Source organism: Chiloscyllium plagiosum, chromosome 17 (genome assembly GCF_004010195.1).
Source record: "Chiloscyllium plagiosum isolate BGI_BamShark_2017 chromosome 17, ASM401019v2, whole genome shotgun sequence".
NCBI lineage: Eukaryota > Metazoa > Chordata > Chondrichthyes > Orectolobiformes > Hemiscylliidae > Chiloscyllium > Chiloscyllium plagiosum.
In genome coordinates, this window is record NC_057726.1 from 26,029,188 (window position 1) to 26,046,084 (window position 16,897).

Consider the following 16,897-nt stretch of genomic DNA (forward strand, 5'->3'; position numbering starts at 1 on the left):
CCCCCCCCCCCCACTATCTCTGTCCATCATTTCTTTGGCCAATGACCACTGAGAATTGATTCACCTTACCTCTTTAGACCTCACTGCATGTATTTTCTTTTGATGCACTCATTCCCCCTTCCCCTTTAGTTTCAGTCTCCCTCCTCCCATTTCCCTCTTCCCACTACACATTATAGAATGATAGATTTTTACAGTGCAGAAGGAGACTATTTGGCTAAGGGTGTCTCTACCAGCTCCAGAAGGTGCTGCCTAACTTAGCCCATTCTCCAGGCCTATCTCCATCGACCCCTAAATTTGTCATTTTCAGTATAGTGATCAGGGTATCTTGGATCATACGAGAACATTCACATCTCTACCTTGTAAAGGCTGTGGACACCCATTATTTCCTATTATCAGCTATTATCAGCTGATGAATGAAAGATATTTTACTGGTGTCTGTTTTATATTCCCTTGCCTGTACCATCTCTGCTCTTAGACTACAGGAGTCATGACCATCTGGGTTTCCCTAGAGTTGAGCCCAATATATGGAGGGGGTGCATTCCATCTCTTGTCACCATTCATCATGCTTCTCCCGTGTCTAAATTGTGTTCTACAGCCATATGCTGTTGTCCAGATTTCTGTATGGCCTCAAATCTGGTCCTTTGTTTGGTCAGTTCCTGTATCTGTTTTCTCAATCCTAGGTAGTGTACCTACTAAATAAATCACCAGTGCATTAGCCTCTCTGTCTTTGCTTTGGAATTTCCATGTGAACTTTTGCATCTCTGGCTATCTCTTGGGTTCCAGCCCTGGTCCGCCATCCTATTGTCTAATTTCTCCTCTTATCCTTTGAGAATTTAGGTATGGACAGCTCAGTCCCTAACTAAAAGTGTCAACTTTAGACAGTTAGTTCTGAAAATGTCATGCCAACTGGAAACTTTAACTCTGTTTTTCTCTGTCTGCAGATATTGCCAGACCTGCTGAGTTCCTCCAGCATTCATTGAGTTTGTTTCAGATTTCCATCATCCACAATATTTTGATTTTATTTTTTAGGCATGTTCTTGTTTTCACCCACAACAATCTTGTGCCTCTTCTCCCTAATTCTACTGGATCTCATTTCATCTCTGGTCCCTGCAATATTGCTCCTATCCCTAGGATTCTTTTAGATATCTATTCCTATTCCAAATCTGAATCCTACAATGCTCGCTCCTATTACACAGTATGTTTTGACCTACCCATCAGTGATTCTGCCCTACCAGTTGTGTGTTAATCCATCTGGCTTTGTGTCCTATCCCCTTGTCTGCTTTCACCTTACTACCTCCAAGCTCAATCCCAATGGTAGGGGAGGTGATGGCCTAGTCGCATTATCACTGGGCTGTTAATTCAGAGAGATAAAAACAATGACTGCAGATGCTGGAAACCAGATTCTGGATTAGTGGTGCTGGAAGAGCACAGCAGTTCAAGCAGCATCCAAGGAGCTTTGAAATCGACGTTTCGGGCAAAAGCCCTTCATCAGGAATGAAGGCAGTGAGCCTGAAGCATGGAGAGATAAGCTAGAGGAGGTTAATTCAGAGACCCAAGTAATGTTTTGGGAACCCGGTTCGAAACCTGCCACAGCAGATGGTGGAATTCAAATTCAATAAAAATCTGAATTAAGAGTTTAATAATGACCATGAATCCATTGCTAATCCCATCTGGTTCATAATCATCCTTTAGGGAAGGAAACTGTTATCCTTATCTGGTCTGGCCAAAATATGACTCCAGGCCCACAGCAATGTGGTTGATGCTTAACTGCCCTCTGGGCAATTAAGGGTGGACAATAAATGCTTACCTAGCCAACGATGCTCTAATCCCATGAGTGAATAGAAAATAAACTCAATTAGCCCCCAGACTCCACCTTCTGTAAGAGTGGTAAATGATGATATATTTCTTCAGATATCCTGGCCTCTGATGAATTATTCTGTCGACCATGCCAATTCTGAGTTGACAATAGAGACAAAGGCAGTTGTTGATTCGGTCAAAACAAGAGTTTATTACAAGCATTCTTCATCAGGGAGTTAGACCCCTTGATTTGAGTTACATATTTATCTGCCCTACAATCATTTGGTTACTTCCAATGAATTTGGTTCATTCCAATGAACACAGGCAATACAATATTTCACCACTCCTTATGAAACAAAGAATTGATACATTTTCTTTGTAAGACTAACTAATTCTTCCCCAGTACGCATTCCATTTCACTTGTGTCTGCTGTCTAACTAATCCAGTTCCCAATGATGCCAATTCCAAACCTGCTGGTGCCCTTTTTGTTGAAAAATAGGTCTCCATTTTATTCATCTAGCAATTTTTAATCTCCAGGTCAAATGGTTCTTTAAGCTTTACAACACCGCATATTCTAATCTTGGAGTTAAAGTAGGGGCTTTCTTAAGCAATGATCTTTGCAGTTGAATATTACAAGTGGTCTCCAATAACAAACAAAGGGTCAGGTACTCTCTCATGACACACAAAATGAAACAAAGGACTGCAGATGCTGAAGATCTGAAATGAAAGCAGAAGTTGCTAGAAAAACTCAGCAGGTCAGTCAGCATCTGTGCTGACAAAGCAGAGTTAACATTTTGAGTTCAGTGACCCTTATTCAGAACTTAAATGAGTTCTGAATAAGTATCACTGGACTCGAAATGTTAAGTCTGCTTTCTCTACACAGGTGCTGATTGATCTGTTGATTTCTTCAGCAATTTCTGTTTTTGTCTCATGACACATTCTTACAAAAAACTTTGCTCTTCTTTTCTGATAATTCAATGTTCTATTCAATAATTTGAATTATAAATTCATTGTATGTGGTCTAAATGGATGTGTGCATTGCCGTTCATTCAATATTGTTCCATGCAGGTTGCAAAGAAAGCAGAAGAAATACAAGTAACTAACAGTATACATGAAGACTTGAAAGTAACTGCTGCACAATATGAAAAGACAATCTGTGAGCTGGAATCAAAATTCCATCAGGGCCAGAGTAACCAGGAGCATGCTAGAGACAAGGTATCATGACAATATTTAATTTTATTTGACAAATGTGTAAATATGCTTCCCTTTACAGAAGCATATGATGATAATAAAATTTAAATAATAACACAATATAGAGGATTTGAAATTCAGTTTGTTGATCAATATTCATGCTGGATTTGGCAAAGTTTAAAAAGCTGCTACAAAATGGAATAACTCTTAGGTGAACCACAGAAAATGTTTACGTTATTGCAAGAAGTAGAAAATGCACTGAAAACAATGCTACATTTGGTGTTGTCACCTCAACAAAGCTACAGGAGGGACTTTGGTTGGAATTGGTCTTATGCAGCTGACAGTGCACATATAATAGGATAGCTATCAATGTGCCCTTCCATTTTCTTTCCAGCAAGGGAAGTGACAAGATTACTATTGTTTAGTTTTAATTGTACAGTAACATTTTCTGAAAGGCAATGGCACACTATTTTTGTAACGTGTTAGAGAAAATAGTGACATTTTTCAAAACAATTGAATTTTGCTATCATTATTAATTATTTTTGAAAGCAAAAATTTGCCAGTATGAATCTTCAATTTACCCTGATGCTTGCACAATAGTTAACTCATCATGAAACAAAATATTTTATTGACTTATTTGTCAAACAGATCTAACATGAACGAGGAAGCAGAACCAAGAGTCAGCTGTAATCCAATGAAGATGGTTAAGCTAAAAGATGCATTTCCTATAGGATTTAATGGAATAGCTTAGATTTATTCAATCATCAGCCAAACCTTGTGATTCCAAGCAAATTGAACTGCAATTTCAGTTCCCAATATTTAAACATAGGAAAAGTGACCTGATTAACAAAACAACTTTTGCCTGCCTTTAATACTTGATTACAAAAATATTACACTTCTAGTTTCTTAAGTATTATATGATATATCAACTGAAATTTTCTCATTTGTTACTTGCTTATACGATAATCCTTGAAGTCCTGACGTGTGGAGGACAGGAATGCTGAGAAACAGAAAAGAGTCTAGAATATGTCACAAGGTGTTATTGACTTTTTTTAACCATCCCCATTTACCTAGCTCTGAGGTTGTTTTTCCATGGAGGATGTTGTTGCATTACAAAAAGGACAAGCCCTCTCAATAGCCCTTCCTGTAACTCGGTTACCTCAGATCATTTGAACTCAGTTATGTTGCACCCAAAAAAAACTCATAACCCTTTAAAAACAATCAATAGCTATTTAACAGCTATAGATGGCACCATGCTTCCTGCATCTGTTCTATCTTTTGTACATTGTCCATTGTAGACCACTGTGCTAATATGGCCATGACTTACTTCATTTACAAGATAATGCATGGCTTAGAAAGGGTGGATGCTGGGAAATTGTTTCCATTAGGTGGGGATACTAGGACTCGTGGGCACAGCCTTAGAATTAGAGAGGATCAATTTAGAATGGAAATGAGGAGACATTTCTTCAGCCAGAGAATGGTGGGCCTGTGGAATTCATTGCCACGGAGCGCAGTGGAGGCCGGGATGTTAAATGTCTTCAAGGCAGAGATTGATAAATTCTAAATCTCGCAAGGGATACAGGGAGAATGCAGATAAGTGGCGCTGAAATGCCCATCAGCCATGATTGAATGGCAGAGTGGATGGACCGAATGGCCTTACTTCCACTTCTACTTCTTATACCATTACACAATGTCAACCCTGAACATTACAAGAGTCAGACAACAAGTAAGAATTTCTGTTGATTCTCTTGATTTACAGCAATTAAATATGTGGCCTCAGATTACCTAAAAACCAGATTCACCTTCACAGCAGATTAATGCATTATATGTTCAAAATGCTTAAGTTATTATAAAGCAGTATAACACTCGAACTTACAACAGAAGATTATCCAATGCATTAAACCTAATTTTAAATCAACAGCAGGGCTGGGAAAGATAACAAATTAGGAGAAATATCTGAGGTCATCTTTATTGCAACCTCAACATGCTAAAGCTGTTTCACAGTTAAAATAATTTTGAAGAATCATTATTGTTACAAAGTAAGCATGCATTTTTAGGACAGCAAGATCCTACACAGCAATTTATTGATTATCATATAATCAGTTTCCAGTGGAGCTGGTTGAAGAAAAAGTAATATTAGACAGAGGGAAGTGATTGTAGGTGGTTTCACCTAAAGGCCACCATGCCTCAAGCAACAGGCGAAGGTGAGAAGGATGAATCTTCATGGTAGCCTAAGTGGATGTGGGAATTGAACCTATGCTGTTGGTGTCACTCTGCCTTGCAAAGGCCATTTTACCACCAACTAGCTAACCTACCTCCCTTAGGCATTGCTAGATCTGGTTCTGTCGAATGAAATGGGCCAAGTAGATCAAGGGGACAGCAATCATAAGGTTTAGGATATCAGTGGAAAAGATGTTGGTTAATCCAGAATACGAATAATCAATTGGTAGAGTAACAATACCAATAGGGAAAGATTGTTTGGGCACATTCAAGGTATATTCCTTCAAAATGGAAAAGTTGGACAAAGAAAATCTATAATTCCTCAGATGATAAAGAAAATAGATGAGATGAGGAAAAACCTTTTCACAAAATGAGTATTTAGGATCTGAAATTCACTGATGGGGTGTATGGTGGAGGCAGGTTCAACTGATGTATTCAAGAGGGAATTAATGATCATTTAAATAGAAATAGTGTACGGGGTTACAGGGAATGGCAGGAAATTAACTCTACATAAGAATGCTCGGAGAGTGGGTGCAGATATAATGGAGCTAAATGGCCTCCTGCACTGTGATTCCAGGATTCAAGGAATGTCACTGTGTCCCAAGGGACCGACTAGGAAAAGATGTATGGGGAAATGGGCTGCAAAGAACATATAGGACAGAGAGTCCATCTACCATGGACCTACTCTAACCATCTTCATAGTCCCCATATTAGTGGGAAGAGAGCAACACAGAGAGAGGAAGATTCAAATATTGGCAGGAATAGAGTAAGAACCCCACAAGTAGCAAAAGCATTGGTATACGTGGCTCAGAAGGATAAAAAGATACACAGCCTCTTGTGCAAATAAGGGCATGTACTCGGGAGAGAGTCCAACATACACAGCTCAATAATCTGCAAATGTCCAAGTGGCAGAGTCAGTACCTAAAGCATTCCAATGACTCTTTCACCACTTGATTTGTGTTGAAACTCATGGGATATTAGTAGCCTGAAGAACGTCATGGTTCTCAACTTGAACTTCTCCAAATCTTTGCACGATTCCACTGGAATGGTCTGAGATCTCATAGACTGCAGCCCATCAGTGCATCAAGGGGTTTCAAGAGGATTGCTAACTATATGTACTAATGAACCAAGCAGGACAGTTAGGTGGAGGGGCACATTGGTTTTTGGAACATTACTGGACACCCCTAAAATGTCATCAGCTGCACACATGGATCCTGTAGACTAGCCAGTGGTCTTTGTCAACAGGAATGGCTTCCATGCATCAATATACAACTGCTCCATGAGAATTAAAAGTGAATAGTTCATGTAACTGCATAGTTGTCAAGAAACAGCCAAGTTTACCAACATGCTTTGGTAGTCCATGGTTTCACAGCTTTTACGGGACATGCATTCAGGGATGAATTCTTGAAGACAAGAGCTATCCACTGGAGACAAGGTTATTCACACCTCTATGGAATCTGGCACTGCAGCTAAGGAAGGGTATAACAACTGCTATAGGTCCACTGATGAAGGCATCAAGCAGACCATTCTGTAGCTGATGATGTGATTCAAGTGCCTAGTTCAAGCCAGTGGATCCCTTAACTAGGTCCAATTGTGGTGGTCTCCCATGCTTTGTGCAACTTAGGATTGCAGAGAGAGAGGCTGCGCATAATAAGGACATCATCATCTGCCACATCTCTTCCCACAAGTAGGATGTGAAGCATACTGCTAAGAGGAACCCCTTTGACCAGAAGCAAAGTCAATGAGCGGCATTCAAGGGAGTTTCATTGCAATCTCACTTGTTCTAGATTCCTGTAACACGTATGACTTAGAACCATCTGTGGACCAATCCATACCTTTATGTGTATCTCCTGTCATCTTCATTTTGTACTCCATCAGTAGCACCTAAGTTTCAAGGATGCGTTGGCAAAGCTGAGGAGCTGACCAGATACAATCAACTGAAACACCACCAGCCTATTTACAGAGCAAGACCAGGAGGATCCTGGCATGCTGCATTGGTCACAGCAACTTGAAGCATGGGGACTAAGGAGATGTGTTCAATATGGGATGCCCTGAGAGGAGTTCATAGGTGCAAAAGGTAAACACACCTCCTCATTTGGAATAACACTTGTACCCCCACCGCTGATCAGAGAAGGAAGAACTGTTGGTCACCCTAGATGGCTGGACTCTCTGGGCTTGCCACTGCTGCATAGAACTCACTTACAAGGTATTGGCATGCAGATTTGCACATATCTCTGACTGATTAATCTGCTGATACTGACTCACTATAAGGGGTGCCAAGTAAATATCATTCGCCTACCTCGCAAAACCTGAATGAACATCTCCAAATCTCTGCATAGATTTACAGAGCCTCTGATATCTCTGTCAGACGTATCTGTACCTGTCATTGTGCCACCAGAAGTTGCCATCTTGATTAACTATAGAAACATGTTGTCAGCCTGGGGCTCAGCTTGAGTCAAGAGTGTGGTGCTGGAAAAGGACAGCATGTCAGGCAGCATTCGAGGAGCAGGAGAATCAATGTTTTGGTCAAAAGCCCTTCATCAGAAAGGCCTTGTCAGCCTGGGGCTCAGCTTGAGCCTGGTCTCCTGAAAACTTCCAATGGTCAGTAGCCTCACTCATAAAAGCCTTCATCAGCTGCTTCAGTATGTCTGTGATACACTCACCAGCGTATGACTCTGAGTCTAATCACAAGCACATATGCACTGACAGGAAGATTTCTGAGCTATTGGAATGTGCAGGTGGTTGATGTGATGGGTCCCTACTTCTCCTTAGAGATGAACAGGTTGCCACTAATCTGTCTAGCTGGGTGTCCTTGGTGATTATCAAGACCTACATGTGAGCACACAAATCTTTAGGGGTTAATATCTTCACATTTTCTTATCTCAATCATGTCTGAAGTGAGAAACTCCAAATGTACAGTGGTAAACACATGAGCACGAAGCCTCGTGAGTCCCAATGTGCCAGTGGCCTATGGTGACCCTCCTGGTTTCATCAGGAGCAATCACTGAGCAAGCCTGAGACCCAGTCAGTTTCAGGTTTCCTCATCCTCTTACTTGGGGCAGAATATACAGATCAGGGAGGCCTGCATTGCTTTTGGCCCTCTTTCATTTCTCCGACAAACAGAAGGAACACTGTTTTCCCACAAAGACTGGAATGCTTATGCTGGAGGCACCTTTTTGGCTGATGATGGAGGTTCATAAATGCTTCTACCATACCTCTATTTTTCAGGAACTTTAGGTGGATCAATAAAATAGATGCTGTTGTTAAGATATAGATATGTATCTGAAAGAATGCGCTGCTACTGACCCCTGAGTCACATGCTGAGTGGTCACTCTCTCCCACCTAGCAAATCCTCCCATGTACCACATTCAAACCACAAAAGGGAAAGTTCCTCTTGGAAGAGCGAAGTGATTAATTAACCACACTCAGATGTGGACACAACTCTACAGCTGCTGACCTATTCTGCAATCTCCATCTAGGTATTTTTAGTCGGAAGAGAGAGTCTTGTCTTATTCCACCGTGAAAAGGATCAACTTCCTTGCTCTGCAGCCTGGAGGAAAACCTGCAGGGAGGCAAACTGTGGAGTTGCCAGTGTCTTCACTCTGCCATGCTGTTGCTGTGGTTCTGTTCGACGAGCTGGAAGTTTTTGTTGCAAACGTTTCGTCCCCTGTCTAGGTGGCATCCTCAGTGCTTGGGAGCCTCCTATGAAGCGCTTCTGTGGTGTTTCCTCCGGCATTTATAGTGGCCTGTCCCTGCCGCTACCGGTTGTCAGCTTCAGCTGTCCGCTGTAGTGGCCGGTATATTGGGTCCAGGTCTATGTGTTTGTTGATGGAGTTTGTGGATGAGTGCCATGCTTCTAGGAATTCCCTGGCTGTTCTTTGTTTCGCTTGCCCTATAATGGTAGTGTTGTCCCAGTCAATTATTTTTACCTATTAAATCTTAAATGATATATCATACTAGAATTACAATTCATGTTGCTTGTCGTCTGCGTGTGTGGCTACTAAGGATAGCTGGTCGTGTCGTTTCGTGGCTAGTTGATGTTCGTGGATGCGGATCGTTGGCTGTCTTCCTGTTTGTCCTATATAGTGTTTTGTGCAGTCCTTGCATGGGATTTTGTACACTAAATCACTCTGCCATGTTATAGCATATTCCTATACTTCTATTTCATATTTTCCACTTTATAGATCAGGACGAAAGAACTTCTGCACCCTTGGTCAGGAGGAGGGGCCTTCTGCACTAGAATTTGTATGCAAGCATTTCAAATAATGGAAGCAGGGCTGTCAGTCCTTTAAATATGGCACCAGCACCCTCTTTTGAGTCAGCTGTCATGCCATTGACGCCTCATTGTTTGTCTCAGATAATTCATCAGTTACCACATGATCTTGTTCCGCCAACCAAATGGTCCTCCAAGATTAGCGACACCTGCTTCCATTTCTGCCACCAGGACCTGGGTCTCCATCAAGATTCAGCCTTACGTACTAATGTGATGTGGGGCTTTAGACACCATTTTTCTAACCAAAGCAAGATAGACAATATATTTTTTTAAATTATTGTTTACTAACTGCATGAAAGTGAACATGTATTCTTTAAATCTAGTTAATTATACAAAAGTTTTGATTTATTCATCTTGATTACTTATTACAGTGAAGAGGTACTTGCAATTATTTTTACCTATTAAATCTTAAATGATATATCATACTAGAATTACAATTGATGTGATTGCATTTTTCTAATTATTTCCTATTGGTTCTCAAGCTCTACATGTAAATAAGTAAACAATTAACAAACACTAAGTGAAAAAATAAATGCCTATTCCATTTTGTTTGGTAATATTTTATCAAACTGCATCACTTAGTAAACAGAAAGAAACATAACAAAAAGTCAGGTAAAATTAATATTATGTTTTACTTGTATTTTTAACCTGGCAGTGATCATGTGTAATTTATTCAGTGCTAGAAGCTATTTTACATAATCAGAATCATAGTATTAGAATTATGCTTCCATATTAAATCTTTATGCATTGTTGGATTTGTAAAATTTGACATGTTGTAATATGTTTTTGAGATCTTTAATAATGCTTTAGTTTCTTTTCAGATGGTTTCATATTTATTGAGGGATTTGTATTGTGTTATTGAAAACCTCTTATTAAGAATGAATTTGTAATCCATGTTATTTGGATGTGTGGTCCTGCTTCAGTGACTACATTTTCCATGAAAATCAACAGATAGGTGACCTTCTTTCTAAGTACAATATAGTAGTACAACTAATAATATTTACTTTTCCAAAATATCTGAATAAAGGATAAGCTTGTTACAAAATCAAAGTTCTAAATCACAGATTGATCTTTTGTAGATTCATTATGCTATTTGTTTTCACACCTTTTTAAAGTGAAATAAAATAGGGTATAATGGAATATTTTGGAACTCTTTTGAATCAATGTAAATAGGTGTTTTATTTTTAAATGGAAATAATTGCACAGAGGCCAGTATCCCATCACCAACTCACCCTTTATTTACATATGTAGAAAACACTGGCTGTGGTCAATCAGCTTACAGTCAGCCCCTGTCAGACAGGAGACTCTGAATTCCTTGGTTTTTTTTTACTATTAAAGTTGTACTTTATTCATAAAATACAATTGTAGCCCAAAGGCTGGATTGCAGTGTAACACAGTCAAAATATGATTTTTTGGATTTAAGTAATCAGATTAAAGCATGCAAAATTGTAGTATCAATATTAAACAAATACATTTGGCAGGTAACAGGACAGCAGTGAATGTGATATTAAAAGAAAATCACTTTGAATTAAAACATTAAAATTATAAACCAATATATTATTCCAATTTACAGCCACTGATGTCCATAGACATTTCATAATTTAGACTCTTAATTGAGGAATTCCTTGTTTATCTTTTTTTTTCTTTTTTTCTTTTATTTTTCTCTTTTTTTTAGACAAACACCCGAGTGTCCAGTGACAAGCAGAGCCCTTCACAAAAGGCAAGGCTGTGTGATTAGCCAAGAGGTTGTGTTTTTTTTTGTTTGTTTTTTTTTAAACTAACCCCCACACTACCACCTAAGTGCGGTAGTGCTTATTGTTCCCCAGCACTCATGGTGTGTGTGTGTATACGTGTGAGACACAGTGAAAGACACAAAGTGCACAAATCTTTATTCAATTTCCACCACCAGGAAGATAGGAAAACACCCGGGTGGCCAGTGACAAACACTGCCCTTCACATCAAAGGGCAGTGCTGTGTGATCAAAACAGTGAAAGGGAGGGTAGGGACTAAATCAAAATAGAGTTGGAGGGAAATTCCTCATTTTTTTTTCTTTTTTTTCCGGCCCTATCTCCTGTTTATTTTTTTTTCTAGGGACTCTCCTGGTTATATATTTTTTTTTCCTTTTTTTTCTTTTTTTCCCAGGGTACGTGTGCGCAGGTGTGACACACAGTGAAAGACACAAAGTGCACGAATCTTTATTCAATTTCCACCACCAGGAAGATAGGAAAACACCCGGGTGGCCAGTGACAAACACTGCCCTTCACATCAAAGGGCAGTGCTGTGTGATCAAAACAGTGAAGGGGAGGGTAGGGACTAAATCAAAATAGAGTTGGAGGGAAATTCCTTGTTTATATCTGTCAGCCAGGGTCCCCCAATTGGCCCAGGTTAACAACCTCATACAAGGATCTCATAGTCAGTAAGATCCACCTGGTTCCAATCACTGCAAATATCCGTCGATGTAATGTGGGCATTGGTGGCTAGACCAGCATTTGTTTCCCTTCGTTAACTGTCCTGGACAATGAGGTAATGTGCAGTCTTCTTAACTGTTGCAGTCCATCTATTGCAGGAATGAATCCTGTTTTGATAGGAAGGGAGTTCCAGGATTTTGATCCAGCAGCAGTGATGAATTTCTGATATTGTTCCAAGTCAGGTTGGTGTGTGACTTGAACGGGAATTTGCAGCTGATGACATAAAATGTCTTTTGTTAGTCATGTACTTCCAAAATTTTTGCTTTTTTTGTTACATACTTTGTTCATGTTTTTGGTTTAACATTGACCATTTAAATTGCCGTGTTGACATTTCCGTGCTAGTTTACAAAGTCAACTATAACAATAGAAGGGCATCTATAAGCAACATACATTGTGGGCCTGCATTATCTTCTTCCAGTGGACGTCACCTGCTTCTTATTTCTTTTCTGTGTTTGTCTTGTTTGAACCTGGTCTCCAAAGCTTACAAAGCTCAGTCCACACATGTGTCAAGCTGATGCATCCATTTGCTTGTGGATTTATAGCTCTTTCCCATTGAGTATCAGTGGGACCAAGGCATCTCTGCCCATTGCTGCAGGACTAAAGTCATTGCCAGTTATGTGCCACATTTCAGTATGTCAGTAAGCAATGTTGCATCATATGATAGGCTGTATATGAATGAAAATGTGAATGCACCAAAGATGCCAGATGTACATGGCAGGATGCATCTGTGTCCAGTTAAAGTTTGGGCATTCATGGAAAGCAATGTTGTCTCTATCAGGTTTTGTGAAGACTTGACCCAGTAGTGTATATTCCTTATCTTGACTGAAAGGTAGCATTTCTGCATGTTGCTCAGAAGACTATGTTTTCAGGCCAGCTCGAGATTTTGAGTTCATAGACCAGACATAATTCAATGCAGCACTTATCATTTCTTTGTTTGGATGAACACAAAGGGTGGAATTTTACTAACACATGAAAGGTATGAGCTATGGTGAGTCAATATAATGGTAGTACAATGAAAACAGAAATATGAGATTCTCAACATTGATTAGAAAAAGTCTGATTAAAACCAAGGTTTTAATGGCTAGATGAAAGTCTCATTAGTGAGTGACAGCAAGCATACTTTTTGTATGCATTAACATCTCATTATTGCCTAACCTTATCTCATTTTCATGCAAGTTTTCTCAAGCAGTGGATTGAAACTAGACCACAGCAATTCCTGACAGAGAAGTCCGAACAGGACCTTAATGCTATCGCTCACCCTTGTCTTTTCTGGGCCTCCATCTGATCTAACTTCCTTACACAACAGCTAGAATATGGTATCAAATAAGCCCCAGTCTCTCAATTTTATCAGGGCACATTTCCAACTCACTTATAAAAACGGTTCTCCACATTAATACCGCACATCAAAGCTCACAAACACCTACATTGCAATGCTGCTGCCAGTCTGCTTTGCATGCAGGGACAGGCGCTCATCTTATGGATCAGAATTGGATGCATTCTGTTCTATTACGTTACTTTCTTATCATTCACTCATTGTGTGCCTATTTAGATGTTCTTAACATCTATTCCTTGCTTTACATCACTTTTTTACATATTGCTGCCCCATGCCAAACTTCCAGTACTTCTGCCTTGCTCTTCATGCTGATTACCAATGTCAAAATAGCTATGGATCTTGACCTCACTCAAGTCAACAAGAGCAGTAAGGACCCGCTTCCAGGCAGGCCCATGCCTGTGTGTTTGTTCCACTACCATATAGACAAATACCATCATTGAATCATTGAATTTCCTGCTACAGATAACTGGAGACTGCAATGAGGCTATGGGATTGACAACGTAGATCCATGAGAGCTACAACATTATTAGGGATTAGGGATATAATGACATTTGTCAGACAGAACAAAATCTTCAGTATCAGCCAGTGAGACACAGTCAAGACTTCCTTCTAAGCATTGTTCAATGGAACTGAATTGTGTCACCTTTCACTGACCTTTTGATTTGATGTTGGAGTGATCAGCATCGCCTGTGTAATTACAACTACAAGTGCGTTTAGTGGTTTGATCCTTCTATGCTTTTCATGTTGTTTAATAAACATTAAGGTTACAAACTGATGATATGACAAGCAGAACTGATCTAAAATATAAGAAGCAGAGTTGATATTTAAGGATATAACAAGCAAAGTTAATAATGTAGATATGTTGTATTTGGATTTCCAGAAGGCATTAAATAAAGTGCCTCCCAAAATGCTATTGCACAGGATCGGACCTCACGTATTGAGGATAATGTATTAATATGGATTGAGGATTGGTTAACACACCAAAGACAGAGAATAGGGATCATGTGGAAAGACCTGTCTAGTGGACAACCAAGGATCAGTCTTTGAGCCTCATTATTGTGTACTAATTATTTACTAAATGATTAATAAGTTGGAGGATGGGACAGAGTGTATTACATCTGAATTTTCTAATGTACAGATGTATGTTATCACATATTGTGATGACTATTTCAGGAATCTTTGATGTGGATGTGCCATTGTTGGACTGGGGTGGACAAAGTCAGAGGTCACATGTTAAATTGCCCATGGTGGTTTACTCTTTGGAGGGTCAGGTTAGGCCAAGGGCCTGTTTCCACTCTGTAGGTAATCTAATCTAATCATAACAAGATTATAAAACTGAAGGAAGCCTATCTCCTCCAGTTTGAGTTTTTTGAATAAAGAGCTAGAGCTTTTTCAACATTCAGGGAATAATCTGATTTGTATATAAGCCTGAAAATTTGGATGCAATATATAGAATTGAGAAATAGTGTACTATCATTTGACAGAAATTGTGATTTTGTATTCAGAGACACTGTTTTTGCACAAATTATAGGTATTAAAATCAGTGCCTCAATTTCCCTGTAGTTTTATGATTATTAGGTTATTCTGTTTGGTTGTTGTGCTGATCTTAGAGGATTCATGGTTCTTTGGCAATGTTTCCGTGCAAAACAAAGAACAAAAGAAATTAGTCTCATTGGACACTGTTATTTTGCAGTAAGATGTGACATTTAGCCTATCTCAGACTGATTACTTTGCTATCTTCTTTAAAAAACCATAACTTGTTATAGACTTGCAGCAATAATATTTAAACTAGCAAACAATTGTCTCTCTCTTGGTTTCTTTTTTAAATTCCTTTGATTTTGTTTAACAGGATATAATTCAATGCTGTTCACTCACAGGTTAGTGAGGTGGAAGATTTAATACTCATTTCCAGTGTTGTTCCGTATCTGGTTTACAAAAAAAATGTTACATGAATTAGAAGGGTTTCTCAGACATCTACTACTTTTGCTCAACCCTAATGACATCTAACATTCTCCAAACAGGTTAATTGCAGCCCACATCTCTCAAAGGAATAGTAATGAAAGCAGCAAGGCTCAGCACACCCTGAGTTTAATAGATTTTATTCCTAAATAACAGTAGTACAAATACAAATTATCGATTGATCAAGACTTTACCGATGATTGGAATATTAAACAATTAGTGATTCATGTCAATATACAACTTGTTGATGTTACAGGGTACTTAACATCGCATATGTACTTTAGAAATCTGCTGAAATTGTTCTAAAGTATGTATTTTAAGATATTTATTTTAAGATCATAGATTTGAATTAATCTATTTAGTAATTCATTCATACTAACTTCTTAACCCTCTACTTGTTGATTTTATTTCATTCCCTTAATGTCCCTTTTCCTTTCCATCTAATTGTATAGTTATTGTATGTAGCTCCCCCATGCCTCTGTTAGTTTCTATCAAATTTATATTCATCAATTGCAGTTGTTCTCCACAGATGAGGTATTGTTCTCAAGACTCCTCACAGCAGCAGCTTCCCTGTATTTCTTATAATGAAAACTGCACATGGTTCTATGTTATAATCATCAAAAACACTTTTCTTATCCTTCCTGTATTGTATATATAAGACTGTAGTTACTTTTAAAACTGACATAACTCGTAAGTGGATTATTTAAAGTGACAATATCCATCGAATGATACTCTGCATCATGCTGGTACTCTGGGTTATTTGAGTTATGTCAGAGTACATGATTCCCCATTACATATCGTCATAAAAGCAAGGCACATGAATGGTAGATCATTCAGAACAACTGAATACCTAACCAGTCAATCAATAAGTAAATTGATTTTGAACTCCTCTTGATTATTATCTCATGCTCTCATGGTGACTGATCTTCATCGCACAGCTGCCTGTTGATACCTTTGCACTAATAAGTGAATAACTTTAAAATGAAAGCAAACAAAAAGATAATAAAGTATAGTTATATGTGTTCACATGATGTGTTATGAGGTAACTAATTTTTATGCAAACCATTCTAAATATAATAATTTATTTTGGATAATCCATAAGCTGAAAATTATCTTGGTTAAATTGACATGAATGTGGAGCGTGGTATTGGAAAATTTAAATAATTGCAAAGAAGAGTTTAAAAAGCATACATACACATCAATTTGGGTTAAAGATCATAGAAGATTAAGATATTTTATTGAAACTAGTCAACATCTATTCATCTTTCAACTGCCTCTCATACAAATTACTCTCAATTATTTTGAAACAATTGCTTTAGCATGTGTTTATTTTATGGTTGCTCGTGATAAGGTTGCTGTTGGCACTGTAATGCTTCACTATAGCTAAACTCAAAGTGCAACACTATCTAGGGCTTTGACTGAAATTTGCGCTTCTATTCATGAGATTCTTAAGTTTCAAGATCAGGTTACATGATTTATCCATATGCTATACAACACAGCAACTCAAAACAGTGTGTGCATCCAACACCATCAGCATTCTACATATCCATTGTAGTACGAATTGCAGTCTATGCCAGCGATTAATGGAAGAGAACAGCAAACGTTTCATGTTAAGCTGGATGTGTTCCACCAGTGTTGTTTATGTAAGATCCTGGG

At 38.7% G+C, this 16,897-nt stretch overlaps 1 protein-coding gene across 6 annotated transcripts in view; it reads left to right on the top strand.

Annotated features, from left to right (window-relative positions):
* Positions 1-16,897, top strand: part of LOC122558290 (polyamine-modulated factor 1-binding protein 1) — a 488,574-nt gene that overhangs the window by 178,243 nt on the left and 293,434 nt on the right. For all 6 annotated transcript variants that reach the window (XM_043706693.1, XM_043706694.1, XM_043706696.1 and 3 more), the window contains one exon: positions 2,866-3,012. In XM_043706693.1, coding sequence (XP_043562628.1) covers positions 2,866-3,012 — 147 coding nt within the window. The remainder of the gene's footprint in view (positions 1-2,865; positions 3,013-16,897) is intronic.